This window comes from Rhipicephalus sanguineus, chromosome 2, assembly GCF_013339695.2.
Source record: "Rhipicephalus sanguineus isolate Rsan-2018 chromosome 2, BIME_Rsan_1.4, whole genome shotgun sequence".
Classification (NCBI taxonomy): domain Eukaryota; kingdom Metazoa; phylum Arthropoda; class Arachnida; order Ixodida; family Ixodidae; genus Rhipicephalus; species Rhipicephalus sanguineus.
Window position 1 is genome coordinate 123,011,321 of NC_051177.1, and position 27,217 is coordinate 123,038,537.

At 42.2% G+C, this 27,217-nt stretch overlaps 1 protein-coding gene across 1 annotated transcript in view; it reads left to right on the top strand.

Annotated features, from left to right (window-relative positions):
• The window catches only part of LOC119383615 (WD repeat-containing protein 35), a 65,029-nt gene extending 39,069 nt beyond the window's left edge, over positions 1–25,960 (top strand). Inside the window, exons 23-33 of the mRNA XM_037651872.2 lie at positions 40–125; positions 1,540–1,686; positions 2,232–2,364; positions 3,960–4,022; positions 4,126–4,338; positions 4,568–4,711; positions 8,119–8,251; positions 17,386–17,472; positions 20,092–20,221; positions 21,190–21,258; positions 25,752–25,960. Coding sequence (XP_037507800.1) covers positions 40–125; positions 1,540–1,686; positions 2,232–2,364; positions 3,960–4,022; positions 4,126–4,338; positions 4,568–4,711; positions 8,119–8,251; positions 17,386–17,472; positions 20,092–20,221; positions 21,190–21,258; positions 25,752–25,932 — 1,386 coding nt within the window. The 3' untranslated portion in view covers positions 25,933–25,960. The remainder of the gene's footprint in view (positions 1–39; positions 126–1,539; positions 1,687–2,231; positions 2,365–3,959; positions 4,023–4,125; positions 4,339–4,567; positions 4,712–8,118; positions 8,252–17,385; positions 17,473–20,091; positions 20,222–21,189; positions 21,259–25,751) is intronic.
• The last annotated feature ends 1,257 nt before the right edge of the window (positions 25,961–27,217 follow it).

Genomic DNA, 27,217 nt, shown 5'->3' on the forward strand with positions numbered 1-27,217 from the left:
ATCGACAGTACTGCATGATATTGTTTTTTTTTTTTTCAGAATGAAGATATACGCAAAGCAGAGGTCAAGGCATACTTCAAGCAGTTTGATGATGCGGAGAAAATCTACCTGGAAATCGACAGAAGGTGGGGTTGTGATGGTGAAATTTGTGTTTGTTTGATGAGATGGAACTGTCACTTGGCATGAGCTTTTATGACTGCAAATACTGTCAACTTAATCGCCCCTGTTAGGACTAAAAATACTTCAAAAAATTTTCACTTTTGCATTTTCATAATGGTTCTTTGCAGCTGCATAGAATACTGGTTATGTTTCAAGAATAAGCTGATGAATATAGATGTGATAAGTTAAGCAGTCTGTTTTTTCCCCATCCTATATGTTTAGAAAAGGGAAGGGGTTTTAAAATGAAATTTAGCTTTTAAGTCGATTTGTTTAATTTCTCTTGTTTCTTATTTCGGAAATACGACTGCAAGATGGTATGGAAACATTTGAAATGATGGGTGCCTCATTTTGCTGAAGCAGCATCCACTGCATGTGACTTCTTTTTCAATTTTGGTACGACTATCATGAGTGTTTGAAATCCAAAAATTGTTTTGATTAGCTACCTTTGCTAAATCTTTGCTAAAATTGCTTTGCATGTCACTTTGAATGCTGACACCATTTAAGCTTGGTTGCTTTTTGTTTCATTCGTTTTGCTGACCATCTTTGTGTAGGTTGAGCTTTTAAACATGTTCATCTTCACAGAAGCTTTGTGTAGAGAAAGTTCACTTTTTAATAAAACTTGCATTCACAGTTTGCACAGATTTAAAAGTTGTGTATTGTTGTTAAAGTATGACTTAATAATTCTTTTTTTTTCATGTTTTACTTTGTTCGTACTAGCACAATGGAATGCATGCTAGCGGCTATCTTGCCAATGTCACGTTCTGAATTTGTGAGTTGCAAGTGGTTCTTCATATTATGTCTGTTTACTCATATTTAGCTCATCTTTATTATTTGTTTCTTTCTCACTCTGTTTTCTTAAAAAAGACAGAAATAGAGTTCTTAAAATTGGTCAGTTTATCAAATAACTCACTTTAACAAAGTTCATCAGTACACTGTACTTTAGGAACTTGCACATTACGTTTATAATTTCTCTCACTCTGTGCTTTCATTATTTGTGTCAACCCCTTTTCAGTTGAGTTCCTCTTTTCTTTTGTACTTCGTTTTTGATTGCTCGCATGCCACCTTTGTTTTGTTTTTCCAGTCACGCCGACTGCTGCCGCATCTTCTGATTTCTCCCACTTGCGCCACCACGATGCTTTGCACTTTGTACCGTTCTAGTCCTGCCGAGACCAAAATCGGAAAAATGTACATATGCGCGAACGATGTTTTACTCAAGTATGAGGCTAAAGAAAAACAAAGGAGACAACCTAGTCACAGTGCGATCGATAGTTAGTTACGAGGCTATCGCCACTGCCAGAGGAGATTCTAAGGACGACCTGTGGGAGGAAGCTATCATTGTTGCTAGAGCGACGACGGGGGGGATGTGGGAACTGCTCGTAGGGATCTGGCTGTGTCCCTGCGAAAGATGCTCGGAGACTGGTTTCGTGTCGTCCAGCTACTGAAGAGCGGCAACAGTGGCACAGACGACAGGCAGCTTGAAGAAGCCTGGAATGCCATAGGAGACTACTATGCGGATAGGCACAAGTGGTGAGCATGAATTATATTCTTGTTTTACCGACCGCTTCGCAAATTTATACAGCATTGTCATTTATTACAAGTGTGTTTTTTATTACGTATACTAAGAAGGCGTATGTAACAGGCAGATTGGCAAGGACTTGGAAGTGGATATAGACGTGCTATGTTTCACTCAAAAGTAATTGCAAATCACTCGCTTGAAGTAAGTCATTACATCACTAAATTAACAGCCCACAAAAGTAATTCACTACATTACTCATTACAGTAAAAGGTACATAATTTAATTACTGTAATGTCATTACTGTAATTCCATTACTACCAAGTCTGATACAGACGTTAACGGATACCATCAAGATCCTGGAATCATTTTCTCTCTTTATGCCCTCTAATCTTCTTGGATGGTGCGCTTTTCCAGATAATGTCCTAATTTCTCACTTTCTCATTTTCTTTCTTTTTTAATGGCCCGACACTCATGCTCAGTGGTAGTTCCAGTATTAATGGCATAACACTCTTACCATCATTACCAAGGTGTTAACCCCTTCTGTTTGTTTGTGCAGGGACAATGCAATCACTTACTACAAGCAAGGCCATAATCATGCACGCTTGGCTGAAGCTTATTTTGCCATAGAAGATTACAATGGTCTTGAGAACCTCATGAAGAGCCTACCGGAGGGGCAGCCGCTGCTCAGCGTACGTTGAAGTTCACGCAGGACTTTTACAGAGCTCTCTGTCCTTGATCTCGCTCACATGCGCTCACTTCTGCTGGGTTGGTTAATAAGCAAGGTTCCGTTTTGTGCACTTGTCAAATTCTGCCGTGTTTTCAAATTCTGGTCATTTCTGACTGGCTCACTGGGCCACTAGTACATCCATTACCTCAGAGGACCTCTATGCCCTCTCCAATTGTCTCGAAATGCCGATGCAGTGGAATTTGAAAGAGTGTCCAAAATATCGCCCCACATTGGGCTTTCCACTGACTTACCTTTATGGAATGTTTTCATTACTCTTTGATGTGATTTAATGTGGAGTTCCAAGTAAAGCAATGCAACAGCTTGTTAACAGTGGCATTTATTGTCTTGCTTTGACAAATTATTGCTTTTTCCAAAGTGACTTTAATGGTGTATAAATGTCAGGGTTCTTCAACCATACCGGTTGCAAAACTCAATTCCGAAACCCTTGCATACCTATGGATGAATTTGCGAACGACAGTAAACCGACACGCCACCTGGGAGTGATGACAGAAAACACACCGCATCACCATGATTGCTGCAGTCTTCGCTGTCATTGTGTGAGGTGTCGTGGCAAGAACAACAGGTCCTTTCAAGAAAGTTCAAAAGAGTTCTGCGGCTGCGTTATCATCCGCGAAATGTAGACCACAAGCGTAAGCACACTGCTCGCTTCATCAATGCAGCATCGGTTACGGCCTTACACATTGCAACACACAGAAATCTTATTTATTTGCTTATCTTTCTGCCTGAAGGTGGAACCACAACCAGAAGGCCTCCGTGATTTCAGCTAATACCGTGTCCGGGTTTTGATACGTGGAGCCTATGTGGAGTTTTGCTACTCGTATGAATGATGAACTCTGCATAAATGTGGTATTAGCTAGCTTTCTCTTCTGTTTCTCTCCATAGCACTGCTGCATTGCCTTCATGACGCTCACATACATTTTGCTTCCATTGAACTTAGACCTTGGTCTTTTTTTTTTGTAGCAGATTGCTTGGGCTGCACTTCTACTGCTTATGATGTCAACAGAGGAGTAAACTAACATTGTGGTAACAGCTATGTTAGACCAGAGGAAGTGTGCCTGCAGTAGAGTTACCCGCCATGGTGGTCTAGTGGTTATGGCGCTCAACTGTTTACCCGCAGGTCGTGGGACCGCATTTTCGATGGAGGCGAAAATGCTTGAGGCCCGTATGCTTAGATTTAGGTTTACGTTAAAGAACCCTGGGTAGTCAGTTTCCGGAGTCTTCCACTACGGCATCCCTCATAATCATATTGTGGTTTTGGGACGTTAAACCCCAACAATTATTCATTATTACTGCAGTAGAGTTCTTTACCATTTCGGCGAGTGTAATATTAAAAATATTGAATAGTTTTATGACCTCGGTACCGATAACAGAATCAACTATAGACTATATAGGCTTGCAGAATGTAGATCTGCAATCCAACATGTGACATGGCATGGCTAGGTTGTTTTCGTGAAGATTTAGTATGCTTGTAGGTTCTTTTTCGTATTGGCACCTTGAAATTTTTCAGTTTTGACAGTTTAAATGTTGTTCTTGCAGGACATTGGCTCTATGTTTGGGTCCATAGGCATGTGTAACCAGGCTGTTGAAGCTTATAAAAAGGTAAGTGACCTGCACGTTTTCTTCTGCAATGCTATGAGGATTTAATATGAAACTTCACTTATGTTGTTGTGTTTTTTGTTTTCTTTTTTCATTTTGTGTGCAGTGCAACAAGGTGAAAGCAGCTATCGACATATGTGTGTCCCTCAACGAGTGGAACACCGCGATTGAGCTCGCCAAAGAATTCAATGTGCGGGAAATTGACACGCTCCTGGCTCAGTATGCGAGGCGCCTTCTCGACGAAGGAAAGATTCTCAGCGCCGTTGAGCTGTACCGAAAAGCAAATCGCTTTCGGGATGCAGCCCAACTAATGTTTAAGGTGTGTCCTCATTTCTTGGCAGTTGCGATTTCTCAGCTGTGTTGTGTGAACAAAAATTTTAAGTCCATTTGAAGCAAGAGACGGAGAGAAAAGTTTCACATTATAAAAGGGCAGACTTGAGAAGCAAAAGAAAATTTGCGTTATAGTATGCATTTCCTGTTGTTTGTGAGCATGTGTCTGCCTGTGGCCGCAGTGTTGACAGTGAATGGTGCCTGCTCACTTATTCAAGGTTGCGGCTGAAGAGTCAAAAAGAAACCATGCTCCGTCTGTTATGAAGAAGATATACGTGCTAGCGGCCACCTTGGTTGAAGAGCATCGTATGTTGTCCCGAAAGACATCTAGGACCACGGGGAGCACGAAAGGCGGAAATGAGGTAAAGTAACAGATTGTGTGTGTGCAGTTATGTGCATAGTTTGCTGAAAAGCTTTGAAAAAAATTCGTTCTTACTGTTTTTTTGTTCTTGCTGAAACTTCTCGGGAAAGGCAGCACATTATGGTCCTGCTTTTTCAATGTGGCACTTGGTGCAGTTATTTGCTTGCGTTTTCTTAAAGGGACAGACAACCGCTCAGAATTCGAATTTAGGTAATCCCACGAATGGAAAGATTCTATATTGTATTGACTAAAACGAGCCCTGTTTTTCTGATTAGGTGCAGATTCATATTTTTATTTCTTCACTGAAGTCACTTTTGGCGCCTCATGCGGCAAAAAAAGTGAAGATGCATATGATCCTCATCACGTGACCTTTTACTGGTGCACGTGGTTAATGGTCTCTGTATCAATTTTAAAATACAGTACACTTCTTTATTATAAATTTTCTAACTTAATATGCACCGATACACCTTCGTTTGTAGTGAGCAGAACAGTGGTGCTGCCTTAGCTTGATGATCATGAGCGGCAGCACGTGGCCTCCGGGATTAGTTCCGGTAACATGCCATTGCCGAAGCTAATCGCGGAGGCCACAGGCAGCATGAAAGATAGATGAGGGACTAGCGGCACCTGCCGACGAGTTGGAGAAGTACCAGGAGCGCCTGGCTCGCAAAGCGGTAAAGGGATTTCACGGGACGACGAGCATTTGGAAAACTTTTCAAAAACAGTTGATGTCAAAATGATAAGCATGTGCGAATAGTAAATTTTAGGTTCGAAGCGAGTTCAAAGCCAATAGTGATTTGGTCGAGTAATTTCAAATCGAATTCGAATAGCATGTGTCACATATTAAAAAATTAGCATATTTGTCATGACCCGACAGACCTGCACAATATTCTTTTAAAATTGAAACAAGGTATGAGCAAATGTTGTTCTTTTTGGTTCAAAGGGAAGTGGAAGTAGCTTTGAATAGTAGCAGGATTTGACTTTCGATAGAATGCAAGTGATAACCTATAAAATACGACACATTTTAAAATTTACTATACTTAGAGCCTATAAGCCGGTATAACAAGCTTTTAAACTCAAAAATTAATTAATCGATGTGAGGGTAATACATTCATTTAACCTTGAAGCGGGACTTCGCGGCAGTGTGGATTTCCTCTGGATAGGTGTTTTCACGGTATAGCACCCCTCCACTGCAGTGAAACCATCTTTACAGGAGGTTACATGCGGTGTATATATGTCTATTCATTCATTTCGAATACTTCTAAATTTAGAATTATTTAAATTCACGTCGAAGCGAATTTGAATACTGTAATATTCGTTCGAATATTCGAAGTCTTCGAATATTCGCACATTCCTACAAAATGAAGGTAGTTAACCACAGCTGTAGTCACTCCTGTGAAAGTAGAATGTTGAGTGTAATGAACAGTTTGTGAGGAGGGCTATCGGCATTGCTATCACTTCTCAGCATTTCAGGAGGAGGGACTCATACTGTTTTAGTGGCTTCTCAGATCGAAAAATTCTTCTTGAAAAATATTCATGTGCTTTTGGAATCAATCACTGCAGATTTAACGACTACTGAGGGGAAGCTTTTCGTTGCGCCTTAAAAAACTGGGTCGAGAAATATCAGTTATCAGTTCCTTTATACTAATGCGAAGGTGCCTTTGCTTATGGGAAAACTAGCTGCTACCAAAAGAGAACTAGCATAGAGTAGTGTCGTTGCCTGCAGAAATCAGCTTCTCCTGGATGGCTGCCACGTTTTGCTCGCTTGTAAAACACATGGCAACCTTCCTAGAACGGCTGCTTTATGGCTCGGTGCGGATTGCAACATATCAGTCTTCATGTAGCTGACTTCATTTGATATTTCACATTTCTTAAATCACTAAACTTTAAGACAATTGCGAATGAAATCGTTGCTCATGCAAGTTTGCCAGTACTTCGTCTGTACAACCACACGCAACATACCGTGAAAATCTACAGAAAAGCCACACAAGGAAAATTTTAATGGGTAAAAAAAATACCATACAACAAAATGAAAGGCTCTTCACTGATGAAGTAAACTTGGAATGCCCAAGCACATTGCTACATTTCGATAGCGTGCCATCTATTGCTGTACTGTCAACCAGCGGAGCAGTGCCTAAATCGTTGCAACACAAGACGATGATGACATGGCGTCGAGTTGGCCAGGCCTGTGCATCGGGGGCAAAATGAAAACATGTTTGCGTGTCAATGCACCAGCTTGCACGCTCATATTCTTAAGGGGGGACATGGCACTTAAAAAGTTTCTTATTTCTTAATCGATTTTGATGAAACTTTCTGAGTTTATGTATATTTGAGCACTAATTTCAAATATGCAATATTTTTCTAGTATGATGTGTAGTTTTTAAAATACAAGATATTTCATGTGCCTTCTGGGGAGCAAGATTTTTTCTAAACTCAGTTAGTTACAAAGTAAATCAGCATATCACAATAATCTGCAATCGGAACTGTGTGCAGTGCAACAAGAATTGGTGTTCTAAACCCATTAGAACAAAAGTTATGGTATTTTGAACATTCAGTAGTGAAATTCTAGCTTGAAATCGACTCACTCGCTAATGTTCAACATACCATAACTTTCATTCAAATGGGTTTAGAACATCCATTTTTGTTGCACTGCACACAGTTCCGATTGCAGATTATCGTGACATGCTGATTTACTTTGTAACACAGTCAGTTAGAAATAATCTTGCTCCCCAAAAGGTACATGAAATATATTGTATTTTAAAAACTACACAATATACTAGAAAAGTAATTGCATATTTGAAATCAGCACATAAATATACATAAACTCAGAAAGTTTCATCAAGATCGATCAAGAAATAAAAAGCTTTTTTTAAGAGCAGTGTCCCCCCTTAAGGGTGTTCTATTGACATATGCACCCGTGGCATAATGGCTACAGTACTTAGCTTCTGTGCTAGCGGTCCTGTGTGGAAATCCTTTATAAACTTGATCTTTTAGGTTTGCTTCATTATTTGTTGTCTTTAATCCTGTTTTCATCGCTTTTTGATTTCTTTTCTCACACTTTATCTTTTGCTGCATTTTCTTGTTTTACTTGACTGTTTTGCTTTTTTTCTTGCTCTCTGCGTAATGGTGTTTGCCTTTCACAGACAGACCACTTGTGCATGCTATGCCCACACTTACTGGTCATAATGAGGCCTCTGATGCTTACGCAAGAAACACTGTGGCTTTGGCTTTGCATTTGACTGCAATGTGCAGGCATCTTTTTACCCATTTTCTATAAAAACTACAGTCAAGTAAATGCAGTACGGCCTCTGTAGTTTTGGGCCTACATCTAAGACCTGCGAAGTGAGTTAGATAAACAAAATTCAGTTCTGTAATAATGATCACCACCTTTTTTTTACCTTCTCATCACAGGCTAGCCTGGCACTAAATGCACTGATGTCTGATGACACTAAGGGTACCGCCTCATTCAGGCCACTGGACCAGCCCTGGAGAGGCGCGGAGGCTTTTCATTTTTACCTGCTCGCCCAACGACAGCTTTATGAAGGTGAGTACTTTTATGTGGCTGGCCATAAAAGGCCACATAACCTCCTGGTTTTCTGCCTGTGCAGATTTGGCTTGCATGGTCTCCAGCAGCCATTGCATGTGCCGCCATGCTGCATTTTTTTAAAGGATCTCTGTGACGCTTTTTGAACATAGTTTTCTCGGTTCTGCCAAAGGCACTGCCAAGTTTACTTATTTGTTTTATTTTATTTTCAATCATGCTAACCCCAATGATAGGGGTTCTAGCAGGGTGGTACAAAGCATATAACAAGGTCTCTTAATACACATAATAAATTCAGATATTATCAAGTAATTCAAATGTCAATAGCAACGTGAAGTATCAATATTTTACATTGTGAAACAAACATTGTGGTCATTTTCCACGCTATGCAATAGATAGCGTGGCTTGCCAGCTGCCATAATCATCATCCTCCAATTACTGTTGCTCATAGAGCTTCATACTATAAAAACTAGAGGGCCATCTGGCGCTGCTATTGTTCAGCCACCATGAGAATGATGGGAAGTACAGACTTCGGATTAGATTGCATTGACTACCGAACTGTCTACTGTTCTTTTCCTACAGTTTGCGTTCCATTCTTTGTGCAGCAGCTGTATCCCGCCGCAGTAACGCATACGGCGTGTCTCTGGTGTAGGTAGTGGGGTGCGGCGCAAAGCACTCAAGCGGTTCCTTATTATTGGAAGAGACTGAAGCGCACTAGTTCTCTTGGTTTCCGATGACGTTGCGGCTTTACAGGTTGTATTTGACAGTTTTAGCAAAGCATCATTTACGCACCGCTCCGCACAGATGTAGTATCCCATGCCAGTGCAGGAAACTGCATAGAGTTCACGTTTTCATTGCGATAGCGATTATATGGACAGTCTCAACGGGTTTTTGCCGTTGCCGTCATGTCCCTCCCGTATGAAGTCCAAATTGATAAGATCCCCTCGTGCATCGTATGTTCTACCGTGGGTAAAAGTGCGCGAGCGGGGGCGACGAACGCGGCCAAAGCAGAGATCAAACGGGCCGGCCCATTTCCGTGGCTCGGAGGGTGCATGTGATAACATCGCCCTGCATGGGAGGCCTGCCGTCGAAGCAGACAGGAAACGCCCCTCTTGTCTTCTAATGATCTTGAAAAGACGCGAGGGAAGGGGGGGGGGGATGTCGCGCGAGCAGCAACTTTGAACTTTGACTCTAAAGGCCCGAACACACGTACGCGTTGCAGCGCGTCAAAGCGTGACTTTTTGACGCGGCGTCACGCCCTCTCCCTATGGGGAGAGAGGGCGCGCAGCTTCGCGTAGCCGCGCGCCCTCTCTCCCCATAGGGAGAGGGCGCGACGCCGCGTCAGAAAGTCACGCGTTGACGCGCTGCAACGCGTACGTGTGTTCAGGCCTTAAGGGCACGGTTGCGATCGCTGGCGCGCATGCTATCTCAACAGCCATTACGGCGGGCGGCTTGTATACCCTTCTACGTGCTGCGCTCTCAACGCGAAGTGACTATGCAGAGAGCATCTCTCCCTGGAGTAGTCGTATTCTCTTACACCAGCGTTTGGTAGTTACGCAAGATCGGATACAAAACAGTTAACTGCAGCCTCACTTCGTGTAACACTACAATTTGTTGCTATCGCATTCATTGCTTCGCCCTTGTGGTGAAACTGACTTTTTTTTTTACAAGCAAGTTTGCCAAGACTCGGTCAAATCGGCAGCAAAATGACAGCGACAGTGAAGCAAAGTAGACGCATTGTCACACCGCTCTGACTCAGCCTTACAGTGGAGCGAGGGATGCACCGCTGCTCTCAATATCGTTCTTTGCATCGGCAAACATGCCTGGCAGTGCAACAGATGATACGTTTATTGTTTCTCACTTGATACAGTATTTTTATTTCCATAAATAGATGATGCATACTTTTGAGGGAAAAACATGTGTTTGCTTTCACTGTTGTAAAAAAAAAAAATTCATTATTTTGTAATGCCAAATTGGGGACAGAATTGCAGAGCAATGCATACCCTGGTGGTTGAATTTGTCCAGCCTTCACTTCAATCTCAAGGTCACACAAGCTTTCTGCAATCTGTTTCACGTACAATACTAAAAGACTGAAGCAAACTTTATTGAAAATAACTTTATATAATTTTGTTTAAAGCTCAGTAAACAAGTGCCGCGAATCTCAAGAACAAAATCTATCCGAAGCAGATCCAAAGCCTGTACTTCCCATAATTCCCATGGTGGCTGAAGCGCAACTCAAAAAGCCCCACATAGACACTAATGCCAGAGTCCCCTCTAGTTCCTACAGTATAAAACTATGCTATTGCCAGATTGACACCTAAGCGACAGTACCCTCAAATCTCGAAGTCTATTCTTTGCGATCAATGACACATCATGGCTGCCATGTTCATTTCAGTTCGGCTTTGGCGCTGGTTCTGATTGTCTGCTAAAGCGTCATCAGCTCGTGCGCGCGAGCTTGTCTGCGCCTCGTTGTAACCCAGTGCCGACTTCGACTTCACGCTTCACCGGATTCTTCGCATTGTTGTGCAGTCTTTGATGTGACCCACGTCATGAGACCACCACAGACACTTGGTTAGTAGATTAATTACATTCTTCATAGGGTATGAATAGATGCATCACAGAATGCGTAATACATAATTAAAAGCACATCGCAGGCTCCTTTGTTGTCATAACATTTTGTCTTCTTCACCTGTTTTGTGTCGTTTCATATGCTATGTTAATGGTTATTTTTATATTCATTTCATTGTTTTCTAGGCTAGGAAGACTGCATGATCATGAACTGCCAAAGCAAGCCAAGAGAAGAAAACAGCGACAGCGATTCCGACAGTGATGAAGCGCACTGGCGTTCTAAAAAAAACAAGCAAATCATACGACAGCAGAAAATATTGGACTCGTGGGAGAAAGGGTTTCCATGGCTGACAGACATGACTTTGAGAAATGCAAAATTTCTCGTCTGCAAGCTCTGCTGGAAATCTTAAAAGCTACATCATGGCATCCTAACATAGCATGCTCAAGGAGCACAACACAAGGAGATTTTAAAGTCAGCTTCAGTCAGTGTCCCAGGCACTCAACTTTAGGAAAAAACTAAAAGTGTGTCAGATAAATTAAAGTGTGCCGAGTTGCAGCTAGCTGTGACAACGTGCTGCCACTGCTCAACCACAGCTGTTGATCACCTTAGTGACGGTATTAAAATAACGGCGCTGGCAGTACCTTACAAAAACTACACCTTCATCACACAAAGTGCACTGCTCTCATAAATTCAGTTGTTTCAGCTTGCTTGAAAGATGAACTAATTGGAGACACGAGAGGAAAAAAATTTGCGCTCATGGTAGGTGAGAGCACCGATGTGGCTGTGGAAAAGCTGCTTGCAGTTTGCGCACGGTATTTCACTGAGAGGTATGGGGGAAATCTTAACTGTCTTTTTAGGATTGTACCCAGTGGTGCAGGCTACTGGGGAGGCGCTCTTCCTTGCCCTCACTGAATGTCTTTGTGAGCACCGTCCAGTGTTTGGCGATTGCATTGGAATTGCCTGTGACGGAGCATGTGTTATGGTGGGTTAACGTAACAACGTGTGGTCACGAATTAAAAAGGAATCTCCCAGTTGTGTCTTTTAAACAAGTGCGTGTGCCGCTCCTTGGCACTGTGTGTGTAAAAAGATTTTGAAGTTCTGCCTTCCAATTTGGGCTACCTACTGACTGAAATTCCCAGTTGGTTTTTGCCCAGCACACTGCGGCGCAATGATTACATAAAGCTTTATGAAAACCTTAGAGAGGAGGAAGAAGAAAAGAAAAAAAAAAGAAGTTGAATTTGCCTTTCATGAAAGGCGTCCGCCGCATGGTGGCTTGTTCGAGGTCGCCTTATTAAGAGGCTTCTCGAGAATTGGGAGATGCTAAAGGCCTATTTCAAGTGTGCCATGCGAGAAGGCACACAGGAAGTCAGATATGAGGCTCGCACTCTTCATGACATGCTGCATGATGATGTAAGCTACCTTTATTTTTTACTTTTGTCTCTCATTGTTTTTGAATTTGAGCATGTCTACATTTTTTCAGTTGCTTAATGCCGACCCGGAAAAAATTCACAAAAAACTTTGTGCACCACCGAACGCTAAAGTCGAGGGTTATGAACAAACAGAGGCAAAAGCTTTCCGTCGGTGTGACTGACTTCGGTGCATGTTTCGGTAACGAGCTTGCACGTTGTTGCAAGAGTGACGAATTGGTCATCAATGAGATGTCAACTCAAAACTTGAAGCAGCTGCCAGGATTTCTGAAATGCCTTGGTGCGGGAAGTGGAAAACCGTCTTCCTGGCAGTCAAAAGCTTTTTCAAGACATCGGTGCCCTCCACCCTTCAAAAGTGCTGTCGCAGACCGCACGTTTTCTGTGTGAGCAGCTTCCATTCCAACACCTCTTGCAAGAAAAAGAAGAAATTATAGAGCAACAGTACAGAAAAATATTAATGCATGTCTGGATGGAATACTCTGTCTATGATGGCAAAGTGCCAGATAACTGCACATTATTCTGGAGTAGAGTATCCAAGCATGAGAACGGACTAGGAGACGGACGATACAAAGAGTTACCTCTCTGTGCGTTAGCTCACCTTCTCCTTCCCCTTATCAAATGCAGCAGTAGAGCGGATCTTCAGCCAGGTATCTTGCAGAAAAACGAAATACAGAAACAAAATGTCCGTAAAAACTGTAGATGCAATTGTGCGTATTCACGCAACGTTAACATTGAAATCTGGTTGGTGTGTGCAGTTTTCAGTAACCGATGACATGCTTAGAAAATTTACGTGAGAGATGTACGAATCGGTCTAGTGAACTCCTCTATTTGTTCATTCATCCTATTTACTCATCTTCAATATTAATGTATCATTGAGGTAATAAGATCGTTGTGTCAGTTCAGATATTTGTAGGGGAAACAACGCAAAAGACAAATACAACCACACGTAGTGCTGCGTGTGGTTGTATGTGTGCCTTTACTGTCCTTGTCTTTCGCGCTGTTTCCCCTACAATATGTTCAACCAGCTAGCCGACAAGTTCATCCTTCAGATATTCAGTGTTCGTGTGGCTGGACTTTGTCTAAAGTACTTATGAGTTTTTTTTTTTTCTTTTTAAAATTGAACTTTATCTCGTTTCTGTGTTGTTGGACTTTGTACTTATGCTTTTTTCCCCTATGACTCGACAGAGGCTGTACGTTTAATTCAAATTCAATGTCTCAGTCAGTTAATTCTTGTATTTATTAGTTTATTCATGCTATTTGTTTACCTTCAATATTGACGCATCACCAAGGTAATAAGAGCATTGTGTTAATTGAGGTATTCCATGTCTGTGTGACTGGGCTTTGTCTGAAATTTAGTGTTGTGCAACTGGACTTCATGCATATGAGTATTTTTAAATCAAATGAACCAGGTATATGTGTTTTTTGTTATGGCTTGACAGAAACTACGTGCATTTAATTCAGATTTTATTCCCTTGACTGCAGTATTATGTGATTTTCTTTTTCGTGACTGTGACCTTCGCTATTTTGAACTCGGGTAAAAATGAATAGCTAGCACCAACATCTCCTAAACAGCATATATTTAAAAGATAGTAGCGATGATCAACAATGTGCCAAATGGCTGCTTTTTGCTTTCTATTTTCTTTATTGTGCTGTGCTGAGGCTCACATGAGTGAACCTTCAAATCAAAAGCTTGATTGTAATGGTGCCGAAACACTGATTTTGCATTGTACAAGTGGCCAAGACAAATAGTAAATCAGCAACCTCGACATTCTAATCGTTCTATGTGCACGTTGTATCTAAAGTCAACTTTTCGATATTTCAATCTGAGTGTTCGTAGGATATTCATTTCTCTGTAATTTTAGTCCATTCACTGCATGTTTTGCTGAGATTACAATATGCTTCTTCAGTTGGGGTCATTTATTTCATTTTATTGGCTTCTGCGACATGTGACTGACATCAAATGGTACTTATGTGTGCCAAACTTCTGTTTACCTTATGGAAAAGAACATTGGTCCTGAAAAACTTTAGTTTTCGTGAAATGTGTTAATGCTGTGCTTTTTTGTATACCCAGTTTGTACATTATGTGATTAATAGTAAATGCTAATACAATAAAGGTATTTTTCAAAGCAATACTTTTACCTGCATCATAATTATTGCATGCATAGTTTGGTGCATGCATGAGCAATGTGTTACTGCACTGAATAGTTTACTTGCTCTGAGTGGAAGCTTTTCTTGCCCCTAAACACCAAGAGGCACTTATTACCACTGGACTACAGGTATCTCCCAATGCTCTGGATAAGTACTTCGATTTTTGACCACTGCTTGAAAGTGACTAAAACTCAAAGGTTACATCTTGTATTTCAAGTAACCCACCGCTTAATAATTCATGTTTCGAAATTCTTTAGGCAGGACGTCTCACTGTAATGTTTCCTTCATAACAAATTCCTCATTAACTTGTGACAGCTACAACAGCTTTATCTGGAATTTTGACTGTACATTAATCATTGAAATATTAAATTCTCACATTAATTGACAGAAATGCACGGGGTGCTTCGGCGGTGATTTTTTGCTGCAGGTTTTATGTCTAAAAATTCAGACGGGTGAAAACCACAGTGAGCATTGCACTGGATTCACGGAAACTTTCAGTGCGTGCGTACGCATGCCCATAGAAAGTGCCGTAAGTGTTCCATGACCACAATGCCACTTAAAAAATGATCATAAACAATGCAGTGTCCAAGGCTTGGTGTCTATGACGTGTTTCAGGCTACCTCAACATACGTTGCATGCAGTGTGCAAAAAAAAAAAACAAAAACAAAGAAAAAGAAACTCGCCGCCTAAGCACTCCGTACAGATAGTTAACTAGTGAAGCTGAAACAAGCAGCCCCAGTGTTTACCATTAGGTTAATCCCGATGGTTTATTAAAGTCTTCATAAATTATTGGTTACGTCTGTCCAAAAACCTTAATTGGCGTTTGCCGCCCGTGTGTCCCTTTCTTCATTATTAGTGGATCAATGGTGAGCACTGGGCTTTGCCCAATTATTGTGGCATATGCGCACTAGGAGTTTTTGCTTACAAATGACAGACGAATTATGGTTTCGCCCAGCCATATACAACTTTGCTGTAAAAAGAAACAAACAAAACACCGAGGCTTGGATTTGGACAACAGAGATTAACAACTTAAAATCACGCAGATCTCTGGTGTACATTAATAAGCGATTTTATTTGGTTTCTTTCAAACCTGTTTTGTAATTGCCCTTTTCACAAATTTGCACGTGACCCCACTACAAGTACATCACAACGGCAGGCCGAACAGCCCAGATGAAAGTGTGCTGGTGTCACTGCCATCTACTACTGTGATGTATTTGAATGGCTGTCGTGACAGATGTCAGCATCATGAAGCGTTTTCTTGCTGTTTTAGGTCAGCAATTAGTGTGCAAGCTTCCTGCTTTTTTCTGTGGGTGCAAATAGTCAGCAATTTATTACGTCGTTTATTTCTATACTGCGTTGCAGGCAGGGGCATTTCTCTCTCTGAAAAAAAGATTTTGCGCTTACCGCACCTTCGTTCATGCTCAGATATTGCAGAAAGGTTATACATTATCGTCACAATCTTTCGGTGTAGCAGTTGACGTTGTTATGTGCCTAGTTTGTCAAGAAACAAAAAAAACTGGGAACCTGTTGGTGGCTCGCAAACATCCCTAACGAGCACCACTCCCAAAGGCGGTGAATTGCCTCAATGCAATACACAAGATTTGCGATAAACATGTCGAAATTTGCATCAAATTTGCATTATGGTTCAAATTGTTAAGTGAAGCACTTAATATAGGTAATTATTTCATTTGGAAAGAGAAATACTGCTCAGTTAAATTTTTCTGCAGTCTTTTCATTGAATAATCACGATAAAACAAAGGCTATGCCTATTTTAACCTTTGCATCAGAGATCAGATAACCAATTCGCTGGTCACTTTTTTAGCTGTTATGTGCCCACAGCAATAGCCGATTTTGCTGGCGTAGTTGTCCGCCACCGCCGCCGCTGCTGGGGGTCTGTGACCGCTATCGCGCAAAATGAGAAAAAGAAATATCCAGGATCGAATGGGATTTGATCCGGGGCTCTCTGCATGGCAGTTGAGTATTCTACCACAGAGCCACGCCGGTGCTTGAAACTCCTTTGCAAAAAGAGCCTGTACGAGCGTCGTCGGGCAAGGAACCACGTTAACAGATGTGATATAGTGGGATAGAAGAGCAAAATAACATCCAGGTGTCACACAATGTGAATTGCATAAGGAGTGGGTCATTTAATCCAAGCCGTTACAAAGGGCTCAGCCATAATTCTTCATCGTCATCAGCCATAGCATCAACAAAGTGCACATAATGCCTTACATGTGTGTAGCGGGTACCTTGCTTCCCTGCAGAATGACGAATAATGACATAGGGTGCTTCCCTAGTTCACAAAAATTATGATGTTTATGGCGTAGTGGGTACCTTGCAAATGTTCTTGTAGTAGTTGCCCCAAGAGAGTTTACGAAGGGCTCTAGAAAGGCCACTCTTCCAGCTTTCGCTGTGACTGTGCTGTGTTTTCCTCCGCGCAGGCCTGGTGTTTTTCTGCTTTTGTTGCATTTTGAAGGCTCTAAAATCCTTGTAAAATTCTTGCAGGAATTTCGTGGAAGGAGAAATACAATTCCTATGATTGGTACATCTATAGTACAGTGCCTCCTTTGCATGGGGCTGCATGTTTGCAAAAAGGGTCCTTGTAGAATCTGAGAAACGAAAGCTTGGTTCTTCACCTGCTCTTTAACGAATATGTTGAATCTTAGAGTAGGGTACATAATACTACTTGTATGACATACCTATATTTAAAAAGAAAGTAGTTATTATGATTTACTGCTCTTGCTTCTGTTATTTTCAGCCTATGTTATTTAATTGCTTGCCACCATTATGACAGAGCTTACCTACTTACTGTAACGAATGACAGGAAAGGAACAAATTCAAATTAGAGGAATTATTACGGAATACCACGTGAAATTTGTGTGAGGCTCTCTGTGAAGCTTATGCAATGCTTTATTTGCTTTTGCTTGGAAGTCTTTGCATAGCTTGTCATTAGTTTTGTTTCTGGCACTGAAAAAAAAAACTTCTTTTGCTTGCAGGTTTTGTCGATGCTTCAATGAGGACTGCTCTAAATTTGAGGGAGTATGAAGACATCCTGGATGGGTCTGAAATATATGCACTTTTAGGTAAGCATAACATCTTCCATGTCTGACTAGGGCTATCAGTCACATATCGACTGGAATCAATATGAAAAACAGTTAAAGCTTGATACAACATAGTTGGTAAAAGTGACAATATACTTCATTGTATCGAAACTTCTTTGTATTGAAATTTTGCCTTTTATACGAAAGATAGTTGCAGATGGCTTCTTTTTCTTTGTTTTACATGGAAGGAGTCGCAAAAAATATCCTAATAACGGGACAGTACAAAAGATATAACTAATTTCAGTATTGTTAAGAAAATCACAGTTTCACCCAAGGGCAAAGCAATGAATGCGATAGCAACTAATTGTAATATTATACAAAGGAAGGCTGGCAGCTAACTGTTTTGGATCCGATATCGCGTAACTCTACAAAACGCTGGTGAAAGAGAATACGGCCGCTCCAGGGAGAGATGCTCGTTTCGCACAGTCTCTTCGCGTTGAGAGCGCAGGACGTAGAAGGGCAAATGAGCCGATCGCTGATGCCTGCCGAGATAGCACGCGCGCCAGCGATTGCAACCACACCCTTAAAATCAAAATTCACAGCTGCTGCTCGAGCAACATTCCCCCCCCCCTGCATCCCTTCATGCTCGTTCGAGACGGGCGGGGCTTTCCCTCTCTGCTTGATCATTTGACGGCAGGTCTAACACGCTGGGGGGTGTTATTGCATGTGCCCTCTGAGCGACAGAGATGAGCCGGCTCGTTTGATCTCTGCCTCAGCCGCGCGTTCATCGCCCCTGCTCGTGCACGTTTACCCGCGGGTAGAACATACGATGCGCGGGGAGTTGTTATCAATTCGGACTTTATACGGAACATGACCTCAACGGCAAAAATCCGTCAAGAGTGTCCATATAACTGCTATCGCAATAAGGCAAATTTGTTGAACTTGAAAGCTGGTGACCACACTTATGGTTTGTTGCTGCGCTGATGAAGCCTCTTCACAGCAGCCATATGGCATGTGAAAAGCTGATAAAAACTCGGATTGAACTGCAGTCTGGTAATACATGTAAGTGAAGCTGTCAAGCCCATTCTGCTGCCATGGCAGTATTTGAAAACGCATGTGCAATTCAATTCGACCGCCAGCACCCGCATAAGTTTCAATTTATTTTCTTGGCCTTCCTTTGTAGCAGCAGTAAAACTGTTACATTCAAATTAACAGTAAATGTGCTTTGTTATATTGAGACTAACACTCCAAGGTTTAAATGCACATATATACCCCATAAAGTGGAAGGGAGGATGACCGCCGCCGTAGCTCAGTGGTAGAGCATCGGACGCGTTATTCGAAGGTCGCAGGTTCGGTCCCTGCCGGCGGCAAGTCATCTTTTCGTCCACTTTACTTTCTTCACATTTACATTCTAAATACTACATATAACACCCCCTATACTTTCCTTGGCGTTATTGTCTGTTAGTTCCCATTAATATTGTGTCTAACAAAGAAAACGAGCCCTTAAGAGTCATCTTCTTTCCTTCATTCATAGCAAGGGTCTCGTTCTGGCAGACTTGATGCCTTCAGGTAGTATGCGAGGGATTATTGGTCAGCTGCCAGCTCGTAAAAAGATCACGTGCTACGTGACGCCAGAAAGGCAGAAAAAGAGTGTTCCACACTCGCCGCCATGGCTGTGATTGGCGCTGACTAACACTCCAAGGTTTAAATGCACATATATACCCCATAAAGTGGACGGGAGGATGACCGCCACCGTAGCTCAGTGGTAGAGCATCGGACGCGTTATTCGAAGGTCGCAGGTTCGGTCCCTGCCGGCGGCAAGTCATCTTTTCGTCCACTTTACTTTCTTCACATTTACATTCTAAATACTACATATAACACCCCCTATACTTTCCTTGGCGTTATTGTCTGTTAGTTCCCATTAATATTGTGTCTAACAAAGAAAACGAGCCCTTAAGAGTCATCTTCTTTCCTTCATTCATAGCAAGGGTCTCGTTCTGGCAGACTTGATGCCTTCAGGTAGTATGCGAGGGATTATTGGTCAGCTGCCAGCTCGTAAAAAGATCACGTGCTACGTGACGCCAGAAAGGCAGAAAAAGAGTGTTCCACACTCGCCGCCATGGCTGCGATTGGCGCTGACTAACACTCCAAGGTTTAAATGCACATATATACCCCATAAAGTGGACGGGAGGATGACCGCCGCCGTAGCTCAGTGGTAGAGCATCGGACGCGTTGTTCGAAGGTCGCAGGTTCGGTACCTGCCGGCGGCAAGTCATCTTTTCGTCCACTTTACTTTCTTCACATTTACATTCTAAATACTACACATAACACCCCTTATACTTTCCTTGGCGTTATTGTCTGTTAGTTCCCATTAATATTGTGTCTAACAAAGAAAACGAGCCCTTAAGAGTCATCTTCTTTCCTTCAGTCTAAAATGTTGGAACGCTTAATACAGTTCAGATGAGATTGTTTTCAACAACGCAACAGCGTGTCCTGAAAACCAAGATATCAAGGAGGACTTTGTAAACTGGACAGAACAGAAATTCCAGGCATTATTTGACCTTGCGTGAAACTGATGAAAAGAAAACTTGCAGCTGGGATATGAACCAGCTGATAAAGAATACATCAGCTAACAACCCATCTCCTACGTTTGTTTGACAGCACTCACAAGCTGTGCAAATCGTTCCTTCGGAACCTGCTCCAAGGCCTTTGCAAAGTTGGAGTCCTTGACGACTTTAACCGCCGACGAGAGGCAAGCGTTCCAGCAACTAGCGGTTGATATATTTACCAAGTAAGTCCTGACTACATGGTGCACCTGATGACTGTCAAATCTCAATATAAGTAAACGTGATAATTAAAAATAAGTTGGCTCTTTTGCAAAGAGAGCAGCAGTGGTCAAACAGGGGATGTCTCAGCCTTATTTAATTTAACAGGTGCTTTAAGTTATCCAATACACGTTGTATGGTTTAGTATGTTGGAAGCTTCTAAGCAACAAAATGGGCTCAAGAGCTTCATCCAATGAGGCTTAACAGAGAAATGCATGGGCCACAAAAAAAAAAAAGGGTCACTGGAAATCTGTCACATTCGAAATGCTTTGCAAATGTTCAAGTATTGTTGCTATATGTTGGGTTCAGATGGAATGTTTTTCCTTCACGACAATGCCAGTTGTGGGGTCTCTCGCCCTGCAAGCTTAGTGTCAGCTCTCTAAGATGGCACATCTGTTTTGTTGCAACGAAGGCAAAAAGTGTGTGGTGTTTTCATCACCGCCTTAATTAGCAGTAGCTGTTTGTTGAAGCAATGCGAATTACATCTGTTTTCATGCTTGAGTACTACACGGTCAACTTGCGTTGATTCGAATTTGACAGTACTAATGAAATCAATTGAATTATCTAGCGAGCTGAGTCACACGAGGCAGAAGAAATGCCCAAACACATCAGTGATTCAGTGGCATTGTTTGTCCAATTCTATTTCGCACCCAGATTCAATACCCACTCACTTTGTGGGCTCAAGGCAGCAAATGAACACAAAAATTGTTAGACTTCCTAAAGAAAATGGAAATCTAATGCATATTCTGTCTTTCAGCAAGAAAAAAATGTAGATTTCCTGTGATTTCGACAGTGAGAAAGAGGTCGTGTCGGTTTCATTATGTTGGGATTTAACAGCACTTTGCGCCACCGCAATCGTGTTGTAACTTAATCTAAAATAGTGAAACTTATGTAACATTGTGTTGTTGAGGGTCCAAATTTCTGTCTCTTTCAGGCACTCTAGAAATGATTCGAGGAATGTGAAGAACGAATGCCCAAACTGTGAATCAGCCGTTTCAGAATGGTATGATGTGAACTTGCACTTGTGCAGTCAAGGGTTTCTGAGAAGGAGCTATCTGTCTTGGTAAAGCTAAAGTATAGCCGTTGTAAATCTAGTCACTGACCAATGTGATGAGGGAGTTGACATTTTGGTGCCCTCACAGTAATCTGGCTCAAGCACTACAAAAGTGCACTGAACCGTAACATTTTATTTTAGCGTTGGTTAGTGACAAGATTAATGATTGCTCTACTACAACTTCAGCTTACTGTGTTGTGTGAATATCTCTAAAAAGGATTGTGTTCATGTACAGGTAAAATCTACCCCTTGTTGGGAACGGAAATTTATTTGGGGGCCCTAAACTTCTTTGACAGCACATTACGAAGTTGCCACACAAATGCGAAGTGCGAAGTTGCTCACAAATTGGTGGTATAATTGAGAAGGGTGTGTAAGAAATAAGTTTTATGCTCTTTAGATGTCCTAATAGGTGTAGATTGCAAAATTGTGGTACCATTATTTAATGCCGAATTACTGAGTTTAAAAACTTTGTGCTTGAGTCATCTTTTTCCATTTTGCAGTTCTCGGCAATTTTTCTTTAAACAATCTGTAGCCTTTGTAAAAATTTTGCTGGTTTCTGCGATTGCTAGGTTTCACCTTTTTTGACGATTGTTGGAATATTGGAGTTTCGAATCTGGATCAAATAACACCTAATCTAATAATTTTATTCGACTTTTAAATTTATGGTATATGCACTTATGAATAATACCACACAACAAATATCGCAAACATGGCCAATGTTGCGAATGCTCTCTTGAGAAGGTGGTTGGTTTCATTGCAGCGAGTGACAGCCAGGCCATGAAAGCACCTATTCAGGGGAAATCCGCACTGCGCGAAGGCACACTTCAAGTTCAAGTGTGCTTGTTATCTGCATCCTAATTAATTTTATTGAAGTAGTAGGTATATGGGTGCTCCAGGTGCATTATTGCCGTTGCTGTGAGGTCCCATATAAGGTCGAAGTGAACATGTGAAGGGGCATTCAGCAGTAGCTGCTCAAGCGTAGATGAAACGCACCGTCTCTCCTCCATTGTGCAAAAGGCCTATGGGGGGTCCTGGAGGGGAGGAGGGCTGTGTGGCTTCAGCATGAACTGCGTACTTTGATAGGCAGGGTGTGGTCACGCATGCCCCATTTTGACAGGGATCACCAGATGCCTCATGCCTTTGTACATGTTGTGTGATGATGATGATATCTGGGGTTTAACGTCCCAAAACCGCGATGTGATTATGAGAGACGCTGTAGTGGAGGGCTCTGGAAATTTCAACCATCTGGGGTTCTTTAACGTGCACCTAAATCTAATAAGTACACGGGCCTCAAACATTTTTGCCTCCATCGAAAATGCAACCGCCGCGGCCGGGATTCGATCCCGCGACCTTCGGGCCAGCAGTCGAGCGCCATAACCACTAGACCACAGTGGCGGGGCTGCATTTTGTGTTCTCACGGCGCAGTTTGCATTGAATCGATAGACAGTGCGAAGGTCACTTCGCCCACTGCACTGGCCGGATTTCCTTACATCAATGCTTTGTTGAGTTATGCGAGGTCGGGTGCTAAAAGAGTTAGCTGATAGCCTTACTTCGTATAACATTCCAATTTGTTGCTATGTACTACATTCATTGCTTTACTCTTGTGGTGAAACTGTGACTGTTTTTTTTAAGCTTAAATGCTAGTTCTGCAGGCCTAAGTATGACAATTTCTAAAGCACAACGTATTTTGCAGCTCATAGCCTGTACTCTACTACTATTCAAATTTGCTTCAAAATTATTCTATGCAAATTACCCTTGGCTTTGACTTCGCTTCAAACCAAGAAAATAATACTCGCACAAGCCTAATGTTTATCTTAAGGGAGACTACATATCATTTTTGCAGGTCAGCAAAAGACGTGCCGGCAAGCGCAATCTACTCTGGAACCTTATTAAAGCAGTCATTGGGCTCACTACTTGTTTTCACGAGATGGTTTGGGTTCTCTAGCCAGCCATTTTAACTTTGATGCCTTGACCCTGCTGTCTTTAAAGTGTGACCGATGTACTTCCACTTTATCGGCCTATGAAAATTTTTGTAGCTTGGCATTCACGTGTGAAAATTTGAATGAAGAAAGGGAAATTTGTGGGCTTATTTCTTTGTTTGTTAATTAAAACCAGTGTGACACCATCGTGATGTGACACCATCTGGTGAAAAGAAAGAGCGTTCCACACTTGCCGTCATGGCGGCGAGCAGCGCTGACTAACACTGCCGGGTTTTCATGCACATAAATACCTGATAATGTGGACAAGGAGACAGCCGCTGCCGTAGCTCAATTGGTAAGAGCATCAGGCGTGTAATCCAAAGGTTGCAGGTTCGGTCCCTGCTGGTGGCAAGTTGTCTTTTCGTCCACTTTACTTTGTTCACATCTATATCACAATTACTACAATGCACTTAAAACAGTACAATTAACATTCCCTATACCTTCCTTAGCTTCATTATCTGCTGGTTTTAATTAAGGATGTGAAAATTTGGTCACGCAACAGCTACCACTGCTGCATCACCCGTTCAAGAACTCCAAACATGCATACCTCGGTGAAGTTGTTAAATTTTTGGCATGGAGAATAGCAACTATCTTGAACGCTGCTGTGAATGTGCGGAGAGAGTTTTTAGAACTTCAAGCACTTATGACGGTGAAGCATGACAACCAGGCACAACAGTACGTAGCATGCAACAGTAGCAAAAAAACATGCCTGAGTGCCAAAAAAGACTCCAGGCCTGCGCGGAACATGCAGCAACACAGTCACAGCGAAATCTGGAGGAGTGGCCTTCCTAGAGCCCATTGTAAGCTGTCTTGGGGCAACTACTAAAAGTACAGTTGCAAGGTACCAACTACGGCATAAATCATAAGTATTTTGTGAATTAGGGAAGCACACACTATGCCATTATTCATCATTCTGCGGAGAAGTGAGGTACCCGCTACACATCTGTAAGGCATTATGTGCACTGTGTTGATGCTGTGGCTAAAGACGATAAAAGAATTATGGCTGAGCCCTTTGTAATGAGTGGGCAGCTTTAAACCAACCGCTCGTTACGCAGTTCACATTGTTTGATGCCTGGTTCTTATTTTACTCTTCTAAAATGCTATATTACATCTGTTAACATGATTCCTTGCTCGACATGATGCCTCTATAGAGTCTTTTTGCAAAGAAGTTTTGAGAACTGACATGGTTCTGTAGTAGAATGCTCGACTGCCACGCAGAGGGCCAGCGTTCAAATCCCACTCGTTCCTGGATATTTTTTTCTAATTGTGCACTACAGCGGTTATGGACGCAGGCGGTAGCTCCGTGCAACTACACCACAAAAATCAGCTGTTGTTGTGATCTCATAACAGCTTTCGCTGTAAAAAGAGAAGCTCTTTCATCAACTACAGGTACCCTCCAAACAAATTTCTGCTGCTTATTGAAACAGTGGCTCTTCAATCAGCAGTTGACACTCCCACGTGTGTGCGTTGTCGTTTTCGATGTTCAGTATTTTGGCCCCTGTTTGGCACTATTTGATTCGGATTCAATATGAGGTGAAATTTTACTATTAGCAAACTCCTACCTTTTTCTCATAAATGCAGCTAACCTCATCAAATTTGTCGCAATGTAGGCTGAGCAAAATGATTTTGTTGTTCCCATGTACTTATAGAGAAGCTCCTGAAGCAAAGACGCCTTACAACTTGGATGACATAGAACGATAAAGAAGTTAGGTAGTAGTGTGAAGGGAGGGCTCTGCAGTCACGTAGCAACAGATAATCGCTGTGCCTGTGTTATAGACAAGCTGCTGTATCTTTTCACCGAGGATAAACAGGGAGGTGTGAATCACCCGTGTTGCCTTTGTCGATAAACACCATTTGCCCTGAATACCGTCTGTGGGTATACAGTCTGCTGCTAGTATACAGTCGGCTGTATACATTTTGTCTGTAGTATACAGTCTGCAGGTTGTGCACACACTTACCTAGCATACATTGCGTTTCAGCTTGGGGGTTCTATGTTCAAATCCCCGCCCTTACATGCACCTTTTAAGCTTTTAAGAAGTGCCTTCTAGTGCAAAGGCGCTCATTAAAAGGTAACTGTAAAGGCTGAGATTTGAATGCATAACCCCAAGCTGAAGACCCACATGTTTGTACTTTTGCATATCTGAAGAACCCCTGAGTGACGAACATTTTTTTCAGACCCTGCATCACGGCGTAAGTCATAGCTCTGCCATAGCTTTGAAACATAAGCCAAGGACACAAGAAGGCAAGACTCAAAATGCCACGTGTTCGTTCTACATGTCACCCTGATGTTGTGTAACCAAACACAACATAAACCTTCATTCTGTATCGTTGTATGCCTTGCCTTGAAGCCAGTCCAATGGATTCTGGCTTGTCGAAATGTGTCGACTCTTACAGCATGCCCGATTCTTTTCACACTTAGATGTGTTGACCCTTACAGCATGCAACTCTTTTCTTTGCTTGAAGGACAACCACCTGTTCGAGTTGTGGGAGCAAGCTGCCTGTTTGCACAGCTACCAGTCGAGTGCTGAGAGACCCAAGCCAGCAGTGGACCTGTTCACTGTGCAGACACAGTGCTTACAAGCAAGACGTCATGCACCGTCACAGTTGTCCCCTGTGTCATGCTCCTAAGACGACCGTCGCTTAGTACGCCGTCCTAACCGTCAATTGCAAAAGCTTTCAAAGCACGAAGTCTGAGAAGAAAAAAAAATGATAGCTTTTGCAGCTAGTGCATTCAACATCGAATCAAACCCGCGGTGCCTACATTCCCGTAGGACCACCACACAACTTATGCAAATTTCAGGCTCACTGGTAAAGTGTAACTTATCCGTGATTTACTCACTTCGTGTACGCTAGTACTGCCTGCACCTTTTACTGGTGAGCCAGATTTGTCAGTTGCTTCCGTTACTGACATTTCGTCAGGTCTGTAACTTTACCAGCGTGCCTTGAAATGCCTCGAAGGGGCCTTACAAGGCAAGGCTTTTTGAACGAGGTTGCATAAACCAGCATAGTTGCCATGCAGAGCTCTTGTGAACACACAGGCTAAATATTATCCTAAGTACCTTACATAGAGAACCTGCCATTTCACCAAAAAATTCCTGCTTGCCACCATTCTTTTCGTGTTTTTGGTATCCCTGCCACTTTTTCATGTTTGCCGCGTTTATTCCGATGAGCACGAAAGACGTCGGCTGCTATTATTCTTTTAAACTTCACAATTAGTGCGCTCTGGAAGGACCAAAAATAGAGAAATCAAGTCAGGCAACACGACATACTGATTAAAAGCTTCAGCTGACCTAGAAGATCAGGGCAATAACATACAAGGGCTTGATAATCGCTAGAACAACCATATTGGAGAGGCAGGACAGCTCTGGCTGTAAGAACGAGGAAAAGAACAGCAAAACCTTGAAGGCCTGTCAGAGGTGATATCTCGTTACCCATAAATCCGCTGATAGGGTGCATTTGTAAGCCTTGTGTCGGAAACGTTTTCCAAGATTACGCTATTTAGTGCCAGAGCCATGCAGCAGCTCTCAGGTGTTGCTAAGGTGTTGAGTGGCCCCTTCAGTGTGAAGAAAAGTTAAGCATCTTTTGATAACAAGTATGGGACGTGTCTTTCATGTCCACATTTTCGAAAGAGAACGGGAATGTTATTGTACGTAAAGGCAATCCACCTGTAAGCGCCACGTCTTGATATTAGGATATGAGGTCTGGATTAAAGCGTTTGCTTGCGGTCATGTTGAAATGGTACGCTAGGCAAAATGTATATTTCAAGGAAACTTCCACGTGTGGTTGCACATGATCTCCAATTATGAGCAGGTTAATACTATATCTGTTGTGTTCTGCTTGGTGTCAAGCCCTTGCGTTTATCTTGTCTATTTGTGTGTGAGTGATTGAATATTACTTACTGAAACCTACTTCGTTTTATTTTTATTACA